The sequence below is a fragment of the Nycticebus coucang genome, chromosome 1 (assembly GCF_027406575.1).
Source record: "Nycticebus coucang isolate mNycCou1 chromosome 1, mNycCou1.pri, whole genome shotgun sequence".
NCBI classification, from domain to species: domain Eukaryota; kingdom Metazoa; phylum Chordata; class Mammalia; order Primates; family Lorisidae; genus Nycticebus; species Nycticebus coucang.
The window spans coordinates 161,706,953-161,725,090 of record NC_069780.1 but is presented as its reverse complement, the minus strand read 5'-3'; the positions used below and the strand labels follow the sequence as shown (position 1 = coordinate 161,725,090).

At 37.3% G+C, this 18,138-nt stretch overlaps 1 protein-coding gene and 1 long non-coding RNA gene across 2 annotated transcripts in view; one reads left to right on the top strand and one right to left on the bottom strand.

Annotated features, from left to right (window-relative positions):
- Nucleotides 1-1,467: 1,467 nt before the first annotated feature.
- Nucleotides 1,468-18,138, bottom strand: part of PLCXD3 (phosphatidylinositol specific phospholipase C X domain containing 3) — a 190,994-nt gene continuing 174,323 nt past the window's right edge. The window contains exon 3 of the mRNA XM_053591605.1: nucleotides 1,468-8,609. Within this exon, the coding sequence (XP_053447580.1) occupies nucleotides 8,456-8,609 (154 nt within the window). The 3' untranslated portion in view covers nucleotides 1,468-8,455. The remainder of the gene's footprint in view (nucleotides 8,610-18,138) is intronic.
- Nucleotides 4,453-17,093, top strand: LOC128586082 (uncharacterized). Its single transcript, XR_008380178.1, has 3 exons — nucleotides 4,453-4,577; nucleotides 14,788-14,981; nucleotides 16,977-17,093. It is a non-coding gene; the product is annotated as an uncharacterized LOC128586082 (long non-coding RNA).

Genomic DNA, 18,138 nt, shown 5'->3' with positions numbered 1-18,138 from the left:
TTAGCTTAGCTGAGATGTACTACTCCACTTGCTAACATCTTGGCATGCAGTCAGGCCCTCCTGTGGAGCAAAATCAGTTTTACCTGAATCCTAGAGGTGAGGGGAGAAAGGAGAAGGAATGGAGCCTCTTTTTTTTTTCCTGTTTTGGAAGTTATGAGTAGCAGATGGCCTGCACACAGTGCCCTGTACATAGTAGTGAATTTCGTGCCAGGAAAAGAGAGGTGTTCTACTCCTCACTAATTGTGGCCATGACCAATTCATTGCCAAGTATACTTATTTTAGAAATTTTTCCCTTTCTTCTCAGGTTTTCAAAAATAACTAGGTTCAAACAATTTTACTATCTGGTGGTATTACTTTGAAAAGATCATTGAGAATGAACACTAGTTTTCTTGCTTAGGAGACAAAATAGTGCCACCTGCTAATCTGAGGGAGAAACTACCAAAGATGTTCTTTGTCCATTTTCCTAAGGAACTTTTCAGAAATGTTTTATAGTGCTTATCAGGGAGCCTGCCACATATCCTGTTTCCCTGAAAATAAGACATCCTTCAAAAATAAGACCTACTTACAGGAAAGATAAGGCGTCCCCTGAAAATAAGACCTAGCGCATCTTTGGGAGCAAACCTTAATATAAGACACTGTCTTATTTTCGGGGAAACAGGGTAGTAGACAAATGTTTGCTGACTGGCAAACAATAGCTCTGGTGAACTTATAACAACATTATGTGAAGGACACAAGATATAATTATGTGACGTATCTGCAGACATACACTACCTGAACGTGGAGCTTTATAAATAGAAAACTTCTCATGTCAAGAACCTACTAGTATATACAGCAAACAGGGCCTTTCTTTGGGTTTATGTACACGTTCAAACATAAATGTAATCTTAGATCATATTTACTTTCTGTACTGTCTTTATAATAGTATTAAAATACTTAATTTTAGGGGCGGCGCCTGTGGCTCAAGGAGTAAGGCGCCGGCCCCATATACCCAAGGTAGTGGGTTCAAACCCAGCTCTGGCCAAAAACCACAAAAAAAAAAAGTACTTAATTTTAGTTTTAAAAATTGATTTGAACCCCAATGGGTAGAGTTTATTTGGGGAAATACAAAGGCAATTCTATTTCCAAAATAATGTCTCATGTATTAAGTTCAGTGGAGGCTCAGCAAAAGTAGAATTTCTTTAGCTTTAACTTAGAGATGATGTTTTAAAATATTAATGTACTATATTAATTCAATACTACTATGTCGATTGGCTTTCTGTGTGATAATATTAGAAGCTAAGGGTATTGAACAATTGCCTTTATTGATGGAGAACATAATTTTTTATGGAGGAAATCCTAATATGATGATTCATATATTTAAAAAAGAGTTGTATTTTCTGATGCTCTGAGTCATATCCTATTTAACAAATCCATTTTTAAGCTGATAATGAAGCACTGATGAATATGAAATAAAAAAAAAAAAAGATAATTGGTACCAGGACTTTATTAGGCATTTCACTGAATACAAAGAAATTGTTTTTACATTTAGAACACAATCTTATCAAAAAAATTCACATTTGCTGTACAGACTTTGGGCATAGATTTCATTACACCACATTTATTAAAGTATCAAAGACCAAATCCTAAAAAGAGAAGGCACAGATCTGTCTCTCTGTGGTGAATTTCTGATGTCTAATGAAGGAAATGTCACCAGATCTGCAAATTTCCATCCTTTAGAACTAAAGCAAATTAACACAAATTTGTGCAAACATAAGTTATGAGATAGAAATATTTTATAATCAGGGATTTGGGTTTTCCTATAGTGTTTATAGGAATTTCAAGAAAGGAGGTAGCTACAAAAAATGTTTCAAAACTAAATGGACATTCAGACCCAAGAATTCGCTGTGAAGAATTCACCATTGGAAACAATAGTATTTGAAAGCTTGATTTTAGGAACTCCAACATGGTTCTTTCTCTGCAGACTCTTCTAGAAACTAGCCTTCTATTTCACTGTTCATATTCTGGGGTTTCTTGGGTTTCAATTCCTAAAAACATGGTGGTCATGGGCGGCACCTGTGGCTCAAAGGGGTAGGGTGCTGGGCCCATAAGCCGAAGGTGGTGGGTTCAAACCCAGCCCCCGCCAAAAAAACTGCAAAAAAAAAAAAAAAGTGGTGGTCATTATAGTTTGCTTCATCAAATCTCTGTCAGGCGGTGGGTGTTGGGGTCACATTCTGTTCCCCATCTCTGGCCCAGCTCCCTCCCTCAGTATTCTGAAGGGACACTGACAAACCTCTGTCTATACCTCACTCAGTCTCTTCTTATTTCTTCTTCCCACAGTGAACAGAGTTCCTTTCTATGTTAAATTTTCTACAATTCCATACATTACCAGTTCTAATCTGATAAAAATAATTTGTGGTAGCGTTTTACTGGAGGGAATAATGGATTTGTTTATTACCTCTTTGAAAGGAAAGTGAATTGAATTTTAAACAAAATGCTAGAACTAAATTGGTAGGTACTACCACTTTCTAGGAGAATTTTAAATATGTGGTATGTTTTGGGTTGTTCCAATTACAACCCAAATTGAGGGGTTATTTAAGTGATTAATGAGAAGACCCTGGGCCTTATGATAGGCAAGTTAAGATAAATTTTGTATGTATGGTACTAATGCTATAAAGATACTTGATTGATTATTCCATCTGTGTTTGAGTTGGTCCTTTATTAACCAGTTTTGGGACCTGTCATGGCCCAATATTTTCCTTCATGAAGGATAATATTGTCATGAGGTATCTTACTATAGGAGTATGGAGGGAGGTAGAACTCACCCCTTATAGGTAGCCCGACTAAAAAAGATAGAAAGGCAGTGCGATTAGGGTGGCCAAATTTAGGGGAAATAATACAAGAGGTAATCAGTTAAACTCGAATTTTAGAAAAGCAACCTTTTTTTTAGTATATCTGCTGAAATATATGGGCAATACTAACACTAGAAAAATTCATTGTTTATTTGAAATTTGAATTCACTGGGTGTCCTATAGTTTATCCAGCAGCACTAAATACTGAAAAGAAATAATTGAGGATAAAGAAAAGAAGAAAATGAAAAGATTAGTAATATCCTATATCCACATCCCAAGCCCAAATGTTACAGAGGTTTTTTGGAGACAAGAGTCTCACTTTGTTGCTCCTTGGTAGAGTGCTATGGCATAACAGCTCGCAGCAACCTCAAACTCCTGGGCTTAAGTGATTCTCTTGCCTCAGCCTCCCAAGTAGCTAGGACTACAGGTGCCCACCACAATGCTTGGCTATTTTTAGAGACGCGGTCTTGCTCTGACTCAGGCTGGTCTCCAACCTGTGAGCTCAGGCAATCCATCCACCTCGGCCTCCCAAGTGCTGGGATTATAGGCGTGAACTTCCCAAGTGCTGGGATTATAGGTGTGAGCCACCACGCCCGGCTCCAAAGGTTACAGACTTTTTGCTCCTAGGATGAACACATGTAGATCTTCAAATAGGGCAGGTAGAAAAAGTGAAAGAGGGTTACATGCCCTCCACATACAGGGCAGAGAGAAAAAGTGTAAGAGGGTTGCATGCTGTTCTTTGAGAAAGAAACCATGTTGGAACCACCTAATATTAATGAGCCATTAGTGGCTCTCATAGTGCCAAGGCAATTCATCATAACCAAGAAGATTCAATTTTTTAAAAGTAATGGTTGTAGAAAAAAATTTCATGGAGAACTTGTCATTAAAGCAAAATGGGTTTCATCTTGGGAGAAACAGCGTTACAGGTATACTGGTTCCCTTGCTGATAGAGGTGAATGTAAAACTATTTATATGATGATGAAGTCAAAAGTTAGTTGATGTTTGATCATTTTGAAAAGCCACAAGCTGGACAATTTGCTTGTGGAACTTATATCAGTTCTGAAGCACATTCCTCATAAAATTAAAGAAGAATTATTAACAGAAATATAATGTCTGTTTAAATCCAAATTGCAAAAATAACAACAAAAAATGGCAACCAATTAAGGCTAGTCAAAATGTGCCCTTTTTTTAGGATAAGTCTGATTTTTGATAAGATACAATATACTCACACTCACACACCACATAAAACCATACATTTTCGACTCATACAAATACACATTTAGAACTATCTTCAAAATAGAACCACAGTGAAATAAAAATTACACAATTTTAAACAGATTCAATCAACATGTTTTACAAATTCTACAGAACATTTTGTTGTTGTCATTGGGAAAACAATTTAGAGCTTTAAAACTCTATGTAACACAGGAGCCACCAATATGTTATGGCAAATATAGCATTTACACCATGATACCACTGAAATCTAGTTGAAAAGACTAAAGTGCTGTTAAATACAATGCTTTTAAAAACCTTGTTTTAGCATATCCTGAGGGACACTGTGCATTATTTTTCATTTAGCAATTCAAAATGTGAGCAGCCTGCCTGTGGAGCTCCTGTTCGGCAGAGCCGTCAAAATTTAGAAGATTGTGTTAGTGGATAACTGCAGAACCGAGAAACTCGTGGAAACACGCATTTCCTGAGACTTCCAGCTTTCTAGTATGGAATCTGTACAGGAAAGAACCTGAACAGGTAACTCTGGCTAAATACATGTGAGAACCTCAAAGGAACTTAAAACAACTTTAAGCGAAGAGGTGTGTGCGTGTTTGTAGTTTCTATTGAATTCCAGCTTAGCTTCTCCAACTTGGGGTATAATGTTACTGCCAGGCATCTTGTCTCTGATAGTCTCATTTTTCAGCATTTTTCTAGTGATTTTTCTCTTCTTAAGTATTCAAATATTTAAATGATGTTTATGGCTACTAACATAGGTGATATTGATTTTAAGAATTAAAATGGCAAAAGATTCAGATCTTTAGAGTGCAGTTTCGACTTCTGTAATGTACACGGGGGGTGCGTGTGTGCGTGTGTCTATACACAGGTGCTTCCATGCCAAACACTTTATGCTCTAATACATTCACTGTTAGGTGGCGCGTCATGAAAAGTGAGTTTTCCCAGTATGGCTGAAAGTGAATATTGAGGTCACCATATAGAATATCCTGAGGCTTATGAAAGATGCCCCCTCACTCTCTGCATTCACAGGATTGTGTAGTAATAAGGGAGACATAAACGATGATGAAGGGAGATGTATTTACCATATTGCTCCTTCAAATTACAGACAGGAAAACAAACTTAAAAATGATGCTCTTTGCATATTTCCCCTCATCCCACCCACTCTGTCGATTTCCTGTTGTAGATTGAGTAAAGGTTGAATTTTACTACATATTTCTGGGTTTTGTTTGTTTTTAAATTTGTTTTGGTTTGATTTTTGGTTTTCTTTCTTTCCTTTTTTTTTTTTTTTTTTTTTTGCCTTGTGGGACCTGTGAAATAAGTTGTAAGAAACAAGCAAAAGAAAAAGTGCACCAAGATGTATTTCCTGCCATCTCGGGGCCTATCTGTAGCCCTTGTGCTCCCAGCTCTGCAAAGACAATGCCCAGCTAAGACAAAGGAATGGGCTGAGGGTGAGTTTCCATGGCAGGGCACCATTTCTCGCTCCGTGAAGGCTCAGAGCCTGCTCCCTAAGTGTGCTCTGGACAGCCAAAGGCACCTTCTCTCCTTTCCCCTGCTGGTGAGCTCTCCTTCTAGCAGTCTCGCGGGAAGACCCATAGCTCACTCCTACCTCTTCCCCCCCTTTAGAAATTAAGGCAAATCCATTTACTGTCAGCGCCTGGTACATAGGCACTGTATGCCCACATGGAAAACACAGCATTGAGAGAAAAGTACCTTTTGTCCAACAAGGTTGATGGGTGCATATCATTAACAGCAATAAAATACTTTCCTCTGTTAAGAAACTGAACAATTATTCCAAAGCCTCAGCCGCTTTGTTTTTTCCAGCACCCAGATGACAAATATGACAGTTAATTCTAAGAAAACATTACAAGAAGGCATCTAAGTTCAAGCAAATACAACATAGTTACGCCATATTATATTTTTTCATTAATATGTTGAAAAAATCTGTCTTCTATCATATTTATATAAGTCCTTGTGCCATTGCGAGTGTGCTTGGCTAAAGACCCTCCTGAAGGATGAGAAATGGATAGCTAGTGAGAGACAAGGTCTGCCTTCAAAGAAAATTTAGAGGACACAAATTTCAACAATCCAGAATCCTTTAAAAATGATTCATATTCAGGGCAATGCCTGTGGCTCAAAGGAGTAGGGCGCCGGCCCCATATGCCAGAGGTGGCAGGTTCAAACCCAGCCCCGGCCAAAAACTGCAAAAGAAATAAAAATAAAAAAAATAAATGATTCATATTCAGTGCCCCATGAAAAGATGGTAAAACTACAAGAAGAGAGAAAATGGAAGATGAAAATAACTATATTTTATAAACCATTACATTTCAAAGCCAGATTTTCTTTTGCAAAATTATTTTAATATAATCAGCAACTCCACTTTCAAAGTTCTTACTCTTTCCCACCTGTTATTAAGAGTTTCAGTCTTAAAAATAAATTATTTAATATTATCAATGTTTTCACTTGAAAAGAATTATTTTGTATCCGTCCTTATCTCTGTGTGTTTGTGTATATTTATCTTTGTCTGCCTGCAGGGAAGTGGGTATATGATGGTATATCATGGATGGTATATCATGGTATATCATGCAAGATGTATACACACAACTGGAATATTTAAAACATCTGTTGTATGTATGGACATGATATTTGGTCTATCACAGCTACCCACACACACCTCATGAACATTCTTTTCAGCATAAAAAGTTCTATTCTCTTCCTGCAGTTGCTAATAAAGTATTATTTTCTGATAAGTATTTATAATCTTGAAGTCAACTCTTGATTATTTATAATCTTGATATAGATAATTTTGAAATCAGCTCCCTTATCTAGGTTTAAAAGATTAACCATATGTGCTGCGTTTAAATTAATTAAAAGCTGAGGGAGTGCTTTTATTTCTCTGTAATGCTACTTTGCATGGACTCTATTGTCCCCGGAAACTATTCAAGTGTGATTATTTCTAAATATGAAAATAAATAAAATCATTCATAATTCTAAGAATTTCAGCAAATTTTACAGTTTTTCATAAATGCCTCACAGTATTCCTGTGAGACACACAGGTAAAGATTATTGTGCTCTCCTTAGGATTTTTTTTAGAATTTTCAAATATCACAAAGACACCAAAGAGGAAGCAGCACTTAAAGCTGTGTTATTGTTGCTCTTCTGTGTAGACCTGAACTATCAAATGTTAGAAACTTAGTGTGAAACTTTTGCCACTGCCTCAATCTCATCCCTGAGGTAGGATGAGACCCAGAAGTGATGATTCGGTGCCAATTTTAAACAAATCTTCCCAGACCACAGGTATTTCAAGAATTTCCTAAAGGTATTTCGTGAATCTTGTGATTTCATAAACATAGTTTTCAAATCATTGCTCTAACTCTTTCTGTCACCCATCTCCTTTCCTCTCTTCAAGTTGAAAAACTGAACTTAAGCTTCTTGAGAAATGTTCCTCACAATCTGAGATTTAGAATTACATATTTGAAAATATGTCAGCTTGGTAGGAAAGCTTGTGCAGCTTTTCAGTTGTTTCTTTTTTCCCTTTCCTTTCTTTATTTTTTTATCAAGAGAATGTTAAGAGGGATTTTGTAAGAGTGCTTTTCAAGGTTTTGGATTTTAAAACACTTGTTGTACCTTATAATTTACAGGACACTTGCAGGTCAATACTAAGAGATCACTGAATTAAAATGCAATCCATATCCCTCATCTCCAACCATTATTCACTATGAAGTTGGCATTCATAGTTATTTCAAAAAAGTGTTTACTCTCTAGCTGCCTTAAATAGAAATACTATGAAACACTATTATTTTCATGTAACACAAAAATCACTGATTATGGCCTCCAATATTACTGATGCAGGAAAATTGATTTGAGGCAGGTTTTCTATGACCAAAAGTTAAGCTCTGATTACCCAATTGCAGATGACTACAGAATATTATATCAAGTCCCACAAAACAAAGAAATTTCAATACGACAATTTAATACACATAAAGTCAGGCATCAAATTGTTTTGAATCCCATACAGTGTTTGAGCAAAAGAGCGAGCGAGCAAGGGAGTGGAAAGGTTAGAGGTCACAGACAGTGTAGAAGCCCTAGGTTGAAATTCGAGAACACAATCAAATAAATACTCCATACAATACGAACACTAATTCTGAAAAATAAAATTCACTTATCTTTTTTATCCCTATCACTAGAAGTAGATTTTGCTCATCAAATGGGAAATGAAATATTTATAGTAATACAGACTATGATTACAATTACTGAAAAAATGGTTTCCCCCTTTTCCCACCCACTACCAGCCCTGATCTCTTCCAAGACTCAGTGGAATAGCAAGATCAGAGTGTTTACAGACATATGCCTAATACAATGAATCTCCTCTATCATATTCATGGACGTTCCAAATAGTGCTATCAAGTGTTGGCTTCTCCTTCATCAAAGACATAATTGAGCTTTATGACAGTGCTGATAAAGTCGCCAAGTTCTACAAAATCGGCAGTGACAATATTGATGCCACTTTCTCCCGGCTTCTGTGTGCGGACCCACTGCATCATGGCAGGAAGAGCTCTGAGAAAGGAAACAAAAAGAGAAGTCATAGACAGAAAGGCATTATTCTTCAAGCTCAACAATTCTCAGACTTCCCTTTCATTTTCTAACTAAGATAAATGCCCCAGACATAGGTAGAGATAGGGAATGAAGGCCAAATGGACATGGTGAATTCTCTGCAGTCCTTATTGGACTCTTCATCTTTCGACATCTCATGTACTGTATAGTTTACAATGAAACTTCTTCACTAAGAAAACAATATTCTTCCATTTTTATTCTGATTTAGCATGGTAGATTGCAAATCTTGCATAGCTATTGGGTGGTGAGGTCAGAGATGAACATATGCATCTGTAGGTACCCAGAAAAGTCAAGTGAACATTTATTATGAGCTGTTTTCAGGAAATACGCTAAGATACTGTACAAAGGCACAAAACCAAACGTCCTTGCTTTCAAAAAGGTCACAATTTTTTGGTAGGTAGGTGGACAAGGAAGATAACTATGACACAGTGTGATCAGGGTTCATTCCTTCAAACGCATTTCCTGAGCACCTATCAAGGTCCAGTCAGCATTGTAGGTACCCAGAAAAGTCAAGTGAACAAAACAGATAAAAATGTCTGCCCTTGTAGAACTTACATTCTCATAAGAAGTGACTGACGATAAGTAACAATCATTAGTAAATGATATGGTTTGATAGGATGGAATAGGTGCTGTAAACTGGAGTAAAGAAAGGAGGATTAGGAGTATGCAGATGGGAAGGAGAGGATTGAAACTTAAGATATGGTGGTTTAAAAATCTTCATTGAGAAGGAGATATTTGTGCAAAGGTCTGAAGAAGTTAGTCACCTGGATATCTAGGGAAAGCGTTCTGGCTACTGCCACGGGCCCACAGTGGTAGTATGCCTAAGCTTAGAGAAGGGAAGGAGAGAGAAGTAAAAGATGAAGCAAAGAGATAATGAGGAAATGGGAGCACAGGACGCTATAGACCACTGTAACGCTTTGAGTAAAATGTGGGCTTTGAGGATCTTGAGCAGCGGCCCAGTGTGCTCTGCCTTTCACTATAAGAGCTCACGCATTACCATGGGAACACAGAGGAAAGTCTGGGAAAGATTTTCCTTAGCCTGGAAAATCAGGTAAAACCTTTCAGAAAAATTCTTCCTGAGCTGAATATCAAGAAATTAAGAATATTTAGCTGGGTGAAATTGGGAATGGGTGATGGAGGATGATGCAATTCATTTTTAAGTGGAGGAAATTTTACATTTATTTATTCATTGACAGAAGCATGCTGTCTGCTTCAGAGAGGGGATGCCGGCAGATGCAAACGGGTGGTGGTGTAGATGATGTGCAGTATCTTATGACAGCACAGGGAGTGGAATCTGCTATAACTTGGGGGTGGGGGAGGTCAGGAAGGGAGGTTTCTATGATAGAGGGATAAATAAACTGAGGCCAGGGAGATGATAGTGTATTAACAAAAGAAGTGTGAACATTAAATTCCTAGAAAATAAGGAGAGGGGAGGGAAGAGAGAAGGAAAGAGTAATTTTAAGAACCTCAAAGAAGTTGTATAAAGATTTAAAGAAGTCTTGAAAGATATTAGAGAAAGAAAAAAACACATTAAAGTGGATTGTCAAATGCATAACCAGTGAAAACTGTTAATCGGGGGATACTGTAATTAGATTTGTAATTGAGAGAGTTTGGTTTGTTTTTAGTGGAGATAAGTGAGAGAGAACAAGACTAGACTGAGGAACAGCAAACAGGGGGCTGCTGAAGTCACTCAGACCAGAGACAGTGGTAGCCTGAATTGCAGTAGCTTCCCTGAATATATCTGAATGGGGCTGAGAGGATAAAATGATATCAGGTGTGGAATTGGGTGTAGATGGAGGAGAGGGAAGAGGCTATGAATTACGCCTAGATGTCTAGCAGTATTCCCGTAGGTGGACAACATCAGAGCGCAGGATTCTGGTAGGTGGACATCATTGGAGTGAAAGCTTTCCAGCAGAGGTGATAAGTTCAGTCTTACACATGTTGATTTTGAGGTCACTTTGGGACATATGAGAGGAGATCGTAAGTGGTAGTTAAATGTAGGTCTGGCATTCAGGACAGAGAGCCTCTCAGAAGCCATCAGATGTAGAGGACAGCTGAAGCTATGAGAGTGGATAAGATGACCTGGAAAGATTGTGTGGAGGGAGAAGGGAAGAGACATTTGAAGATGAATAATGTTTAAGGGTAGAAAAGTAGAGTCAGTAAAAGGCAAAAAGAAGTAGGTACAGAAGTAGGAGAAAAATCTGGGCCATATAGTATTGTGAAAGTCAAGGAAAGAAGGAAGTCATGCTCCTTTTGAAAACTTAAAAAGAGTTGAATGAGGCTGAAGCAGGAAGGGCAATCCATATACATTTTACCAGTCCTGAGAAGGTGTATCTAAAGAAACTCAACCCATCCAAGCAAAACTGTGCCACCTGCCTTAGACTATACTAATCTTGTGGGTAGTGCAGGATTAAAAATCCCTGATTCATAATTTCCAGTAAATGCATTTTTAATATATACATTGTCCTGATGGAGGATGATCCAGTTGCTTTTAAAATAGCATAACATGGATCTGAAGGGCCCATTTTCTTCAGAAAATAGACTAGCAGGTAGGGAAATCTGGTCTCCACAGCAATAGTTTCCGAAGAGAACTCTATCTTGAAATGAAAAACGTAGATCCCTGAAGCACAGACACAAGTGCGTTCAAGTTTGTTAGAAAGACAGCTGCTGTGGCGATGCGTGTGCAGCCACTCAGGGGTGCCGTCTGCTGCTTTCTCTTCTGGCCTGGCCAGTGCGGGTGAAGCAGCTCTGTTGTTCATGCAGCATCACTTGTCTGTACATTTTAGAGAAGGCAGTGGAAAAAGTGCCACAACTAGTGCATTGCCTGGAAATAATGATTTTTCTTTCTTTTTAAAAATTTCACATTAATATGAGGGTACAGACAATTAGATTACACTGTTTGCATTTGTTAGATAAAATCCAAGTTGTACTTGGGCCCCTGTCCCAGGAGGTGTGCCATGTACCCTTACATTGTGCCTGTTAGGTGACAGAACACCAATCTCCCTCCTTCTTCCCCTCTTCCATCTCCTTCCTCCCCACCCCACCACCACTGGAGTTTAATTGTGTTTTTCTCTTGTGTGGGCATGGATTGAAATAATGATTTTTCAACGAACACACTCACCGTGGGAGGTGAGAGGTGGAGTAGATAAGAGTGGTGCTGAGTTCAGTACTGATTCTGTATTAGCTCTAACTGAATGGCTTGTTTGCTGTATCTCTTGGGTAGGAGGCCATGGGAGGTTACTGAGCAGCTAAATTCCCATCTTAGGACCAGAACCATCATAGAAGCAACTCTTAAGACGCCTGAGATGACTCTGAAATTAGAGTTCCCAGGCCTGGATTTAGAACAAGTTGTTATCTCCACGGAGAGAGGCAGGAGAGCACAAGAGTGTTCTTTTCTGTTTTTCCATAAAATAGATTGCTTTGAGGATTGATGAAACATTCTTTTGGAATAGCTTGTTTTGCTTAGATGAAATATGAGTATTACATTTAAAATATCATTCCTCTGAGTCATGAGAATATTTCAATTTTCTGTTCAGGCATATTTTCCTAAAGTCAATATGATACTAAAGACAGAAGAAGCAATAACACTAAGTTGAATCCCAAATACTCAGACAGTCTTAAGTACAATTATGATAAACAAAGAGACTCGCTATAGTGTATTAAAACTAGCAAATGCTACTGAAGTTACAACAATTATCTGGAGTAGCATATCTTAACCTTTTTTTCATTATTGTCCCTCAAGGAAATTTTTGAATGTTTTTTTCCTATTTGCCTTGTTCCTCCTTGAAATTCTCATACTACAGATAGATTGCATATCCGTGTATGTATCTGTGTTTATACTGTTTGTGTATCTGTGCTTTAAATAAAAAGAATACTTTTTTTTAGTTTTATCTCTTAAAAAACAATGTTTGCCCCCTTAGGAGAAATATATGCCATTGAGAATGTACGATTTACAGCTCATTGACAAACTCCTGATTATGGTTAGTATTGGACAGATAATTAGAAGGAGTTAAAAAGCAGCTTTGATGGCAATAAAATAGCACCAATGTAACAATTTCCAGGTATAAGACTAACTTTGTTGGTTCAAAATACCATAACCTGGGCAGCTTATCAACAACAGAAATTTCTTTCTCACAGTTTTGGAGGCTGAGAAGCCCAGGATTTAGGTGTTGACAGATTTTGTGTCTTGTGGGGCCTTGTTTCCTAATGTATAGATGGAGCTTTCTCACCATGTCCTCACACGATGGATGAAAGTGAAAACAGCCTCCCTCACTCCTCTTCTGTAAAAGCACTAAATTCATTTACAGGGACTCCGCCCTCTTAATCTAATCACCTTCCAATGGCCTCACCTCTTAATACCATCACCTTGGGTGGTAGGATTTCAACACAGAAATTTGGAGGGGGTGGACATAAAAATTCAGATCACAACAGACAAACTGATTAAACTTTAATTTCTTCAAATTATCTATCCATTCATACAGTTATCCTTCTATACATCCAACAAAGATGTATTGCCCACCTGTGGAAATACACCTGGAGCAATCCCAAAGGTTCAGACTTTCCTCCTCTCTTTTGTAGAGCTCTGACTACCATCTTGCCCCCATATTCCTCTCTGTGCTTTTTCCACAATGTAGTCAGAACAGTTTTCCCAAATGCATCTAAGCATTATTATTTCTCCACACAGACAACAGCAAATCTTGTCATCTTCAAGATGCACCCAGTGACAGGGAGGAATAGGTAGATAGATCTCCTATCTTAGTTGTCAGATTCCCCTCTTCAGCCTCATTTATTGCTACATCCTATCAATTTGTTCTCCAAAAATACTGAAATGCTTGTGTTTCCCCCAAAACACACCCTGCGGTTTCATGCTTCTGTATTCTTTCAGGTCTTTCCTCTGTATGACATACCACTTCTTTTCCTGGTACCCTTCTTGTCCTGACTAATTTCTGCCTACTGTTCAACAACTGGACCAGGAATTATCTCAGTCCCTCCCATCCAAATATGGATGAACAAGCTTTTTTTTTATTTATTTTTTATTTTTTTAAACACTTTCTATTCCTTAACTGTAGTTTTCTGAGTGTACATATAACGCAACATTGAGATTATCCGTTTCCGTGCCTATTCCTATCAGTGCCTGTGTGCTCTGCAATCCCTAGGATCCAAAGAAAAACAACACCTAAATTATTGAACTAAAAATCCTGGGTTCAAATGTCTCAAAGTCTACAAGCAAAATAGGCATAAACTGATCATGACAATATGATATAGCAAAATAGAGGCAGGCATAGGATTCTACAGGAACATAGTACATAAAATAATTCATTTTACTTGCGAGAAATGAAAGAAGAATTTAAGGAACACTTCATAAAGCAGGGGACATTTGAACTTGGTCGTACTAGCCATTGTTTGTATAAAGAAGGAGAAGGAAAGCATTCCAAAGAAGGTGAAAGACAGCATCCCAGGAAGAGGGAACAGCACATGTAAGAGCGTATGGGCGTGAGAGAGTGATGGAATTAGGAAGGTCAAGGTGGCTAGAGAGTAGAGGTGGCGGAGGTGTGGGGGGACTGGCTAGAGTAGGAGAGGAGCAGGAAAGGCGTTTGGGTCTGTTTGTTCAGTCCCTCCTTTGGCATGCTGTGGAGTCTGAGCTTTTTTATATATGCAATTAAATGTTCATCATTGATTTTATCCAATTAAAAAAGGCTTTTAAAAATTTTCCTATACAAAGAGGAATCCAATTACAATTTTATCCAAAGTCTTCTGCTTAATCACACTGAAACTTGTGTTTTCTTCACATACAAATAAATAACTCATTGTTTCCTCTTGAAACTTCCCAGATGGCTATGAGAATCTAAAAACGCCTCCATTCATTCATATTACCCCTGCCTTTCTTCATCACTAAATAATTGCTAATGGAAATTTCAATATCATTCACTAGTATCATGAAAGAAAATATTTCCAAATGGCATTATGCAATATGAAGAGACAATTACATTTCTTTGAATTTGTATATTAATATTTTAACATCTATTTATAGAATGGTCTACTTTGGTATAGAAAGATTAGATTATGCAGATTATACAGTCTTAAAAATGCCCCTCTTTTTATCTCTCTCTCTCTTCATTAGATGCTGGATTTATATTGTGGATTTAGAATCTGTTTTCAGCACCTCACTGACTGTCACTGAAAACTTTTACACTTGATCTTAGCCAAAAGGCTGAGAAGCCATCCATTGAAAATTAAAAATAAAATCATAGCACTGCTTTCAATTCCAAAACAAGACTGTTTCTACTCACCTCTCAGAACCATCATTTATTATAAGTAAGTTACTTATTACTTTAAGCCTCAGTTTTACCATATATAAAATGGACATACTAATGAGGATTCTGTCAACATGTACAATGCTAAAAAGAGTGCTTGTCTCTCTGTCATGGTATTGCACTGACTATCCATTGAGTGACAGCCTTGCTTCACAGGCTGTGCAGTCTCAAGGATAGCAGCTGGGGATTCTGAGAGCTGGAACCAACACCCAGGTATAATATAGTTGGGATGTAAAAATAAACCTGCAGCATTTCTTCCTAACTTTCACAATTCCAAAGACAGAAAAGGGGAGTGATAATCTTCTGGTAGTGTCAGGCGAGATTGGTAATGAGGCTTTGGGGGGAGTATCCTTGGAAGGCCTTTTTTTCCTGGATACATTATGGTCACTTTTCCCAACACAGATGCTAAATTCAGATGGTAAAAGAGCAGGACCCAGACTTGGTGTATGAAACCTCAAAGTCCATCTCTGGACTGTGAAACTCTGCTGAGGATAGGCACTGTCAAACAGATTACAGGCCTCCTAGAAGAGAAACAGGGAAGTCTACAGGAATCAAAAACCTCCTTCGTCCAATGAAGCAACAGGAGTGGAGAGATGTGAAAGCCAGAGGTCTTCTGATGTGCTTTCTTTAAGAACTGGCTTTGAAAAGATTTAAAGGAAAGGATTTAGGAGTTGGAAGTGCTGAGGAGTTCTTCTGTATTGAGTACAGTAACCTCCAATGTGCTGACCTTGACTTATTATTAATTCACATCAATATTCTGCTTAGAATACTTCCATTACCTCCCAGTGCTTTTAAGATAAAGGTAAAAACTTTATCTGGCCTATAGGGCCCTGAACAATGGCCACCAGAGGGTCATACAGCTGAATTTTAGCTGTGGTGTCAGTTTTGCCCATCTTGACCAGCTAAATTTTCTTCAGAGAATTTTCTGGGGTTTTTTTTGTTTGTTTGTTTTTTTCATGTTACTATTGTTTTATTATAGCAAGAATGCCTTCCCTTCCTGGCCCCTTTACTTGGCCAATACACAAAAAGTTTAAAGGTCACTACTTCAAAACACTAGTCAGAATTGCATTTTTGTGTCTAAACAATATCTGTCTCCCCAGCTGCACTACAAGCTCTTTAAGGACAAGGACTTTCTATGTTCTCACTTTGTAACCCTAGTGCTTTATGCAGATCCTGGCATAGACTTAATAAATATATATTGAGTAAATGAACAAGTTTTACTTTTAGAAAGAAAAGGCCTACTTTTCAATTAGAAGTGTGTACTTCAAATAGAAGTGTGTGTAAAACACAGGGCAATGCTACTTACCCAGTTGTCCTCACTGTGTCTACTGTAATAGATTTTTGTCTGTGAATTCATTGCTATTTTGCTGAATAATAGTGTTTTTTTAATTGGCTTGAAGAATTTTGATTTTTCCATGCTTAGCAGGTCTCACCTTCAAATTTTCAAATTGACTAGTCAATTTGCAAATTGCTCTTTCTTGCATTATACTTAAGAGTGTCATGAGATTCTGGGCTAATGATAGTAATGGGGGCAATTTTATAAGAGTAAAATTTATTAGAATTAAATTTATTTAATCAATTGTTTCTTTAATCTATTATAAATTATTAGTTATACTTATTATTTAATTAGAATTGAAATTCTTAAAAATTTATTATAAATCTATACCAAATTCATGTGCAAGTGCATGTTTGTGGCATGTGTACACATATTACACATAACCAAAATTTTTATAACAACCTTATTTTATATATTTACTTCTCTAGCTCCTCTAGACTGTTCTATTTTACAGTTAGGGATGAACAATTGTGGATAATAAAACAGTTGTATCTTTTAGTGAATTTGATTAGAATCTATTTAATTTTTAATAAACTGTTTCTTTTATTAAATGAAATAGAATTTGCAAAATCAATTCATTGATTTTTACAAAACTTGCTGATGCATTTGAGGATAAAGATTACTTTGAAATTGTCAATGCCTTGTGACTTTTTATTGCAGACCCAACTTGAGAAATGGAGGCTTCATTGATCTGCTAAGTTTAAAATCATGCCACAGGTGATTCTTCCTCCGAGCAACTGAGTCACTCAAGACCAAACAATTAAAATGAAATCTGACAGATTTTAAGACATGATTTCTTGTCAAACTGGTCATTTCATAAGCTTTGGAAATTTCACTTTGAAATATAAAGAAGAGAAAGACAAAATAAAAAAACTCTTGACCTAGAGGTTGGAATTTCCTACACCATAGCATTCAGGGATAAAAGGCAGACGTCTTGCATTTGTACATTTACACAATGGAGGGAACTTCAAAATAACCTCAGGTGGACAAGTGGATCCACATATTATAGTGTCCTTACACATAAGGCTTATCGTTTTTCTCTCTCTCTGTTTAGGAAGCAACATATTAGATTTATGCCTGATGAAAATAACTTGTTTTTTTAAAAATATTTTTTTCCCCTAAAATTGCACTCAGAAAAAGAATTAAGTCATATGAATTATCTGCAAAATGATGCTCTAAAAGCAACTCTGGACATTTCTGGCCACCTGGGATTTCCTGCAGGAGGCTAAAATCCTAAGCCTTCCAATGTCCTGCTCCATGCACTTTCAGAAAAATTTACTGCAACCGTTTGGGTGTAAAAGAGATTATAATTAAAGGCACAACTAAACATATCATTAATCTGATTATTCTCTCAAATTGTGGCTTCAAAAAAGAGAGAAGTTCCTTTCTCCTTGACTTCCCCAGATTCTCTGCTCAAATCACATCAAATTCCATTTGTCGTCTGATACGGACAACTGCTAAACATATACTCATAAAACAACTCAGGAGGTAAATATTCTATGTGCTGAGGACACAATGGTGTTCAGAAACAGACATGGCCTTTGCTAATATTTATTTTAAAAGCCATCAAACACAACTGGATTGGTGTTAGAAGAGAAATTTGAGTTCTGGTCCCGGCAACAGTAATATATTTAATTTAGAAAATTATGATGATATATAAATTATGAAAACACTTTGAGTATCAATTTTCCCCAGTTGCAAAATTAGGAACTGTAACAGTACCTTGGAGTTACTAGAAGGATCATACCACCCACGTCACCGCCACCACCACCACCCGCTCCCCCCTGGCTCCTACACACCCAGGTGATGATATCTTTGATGG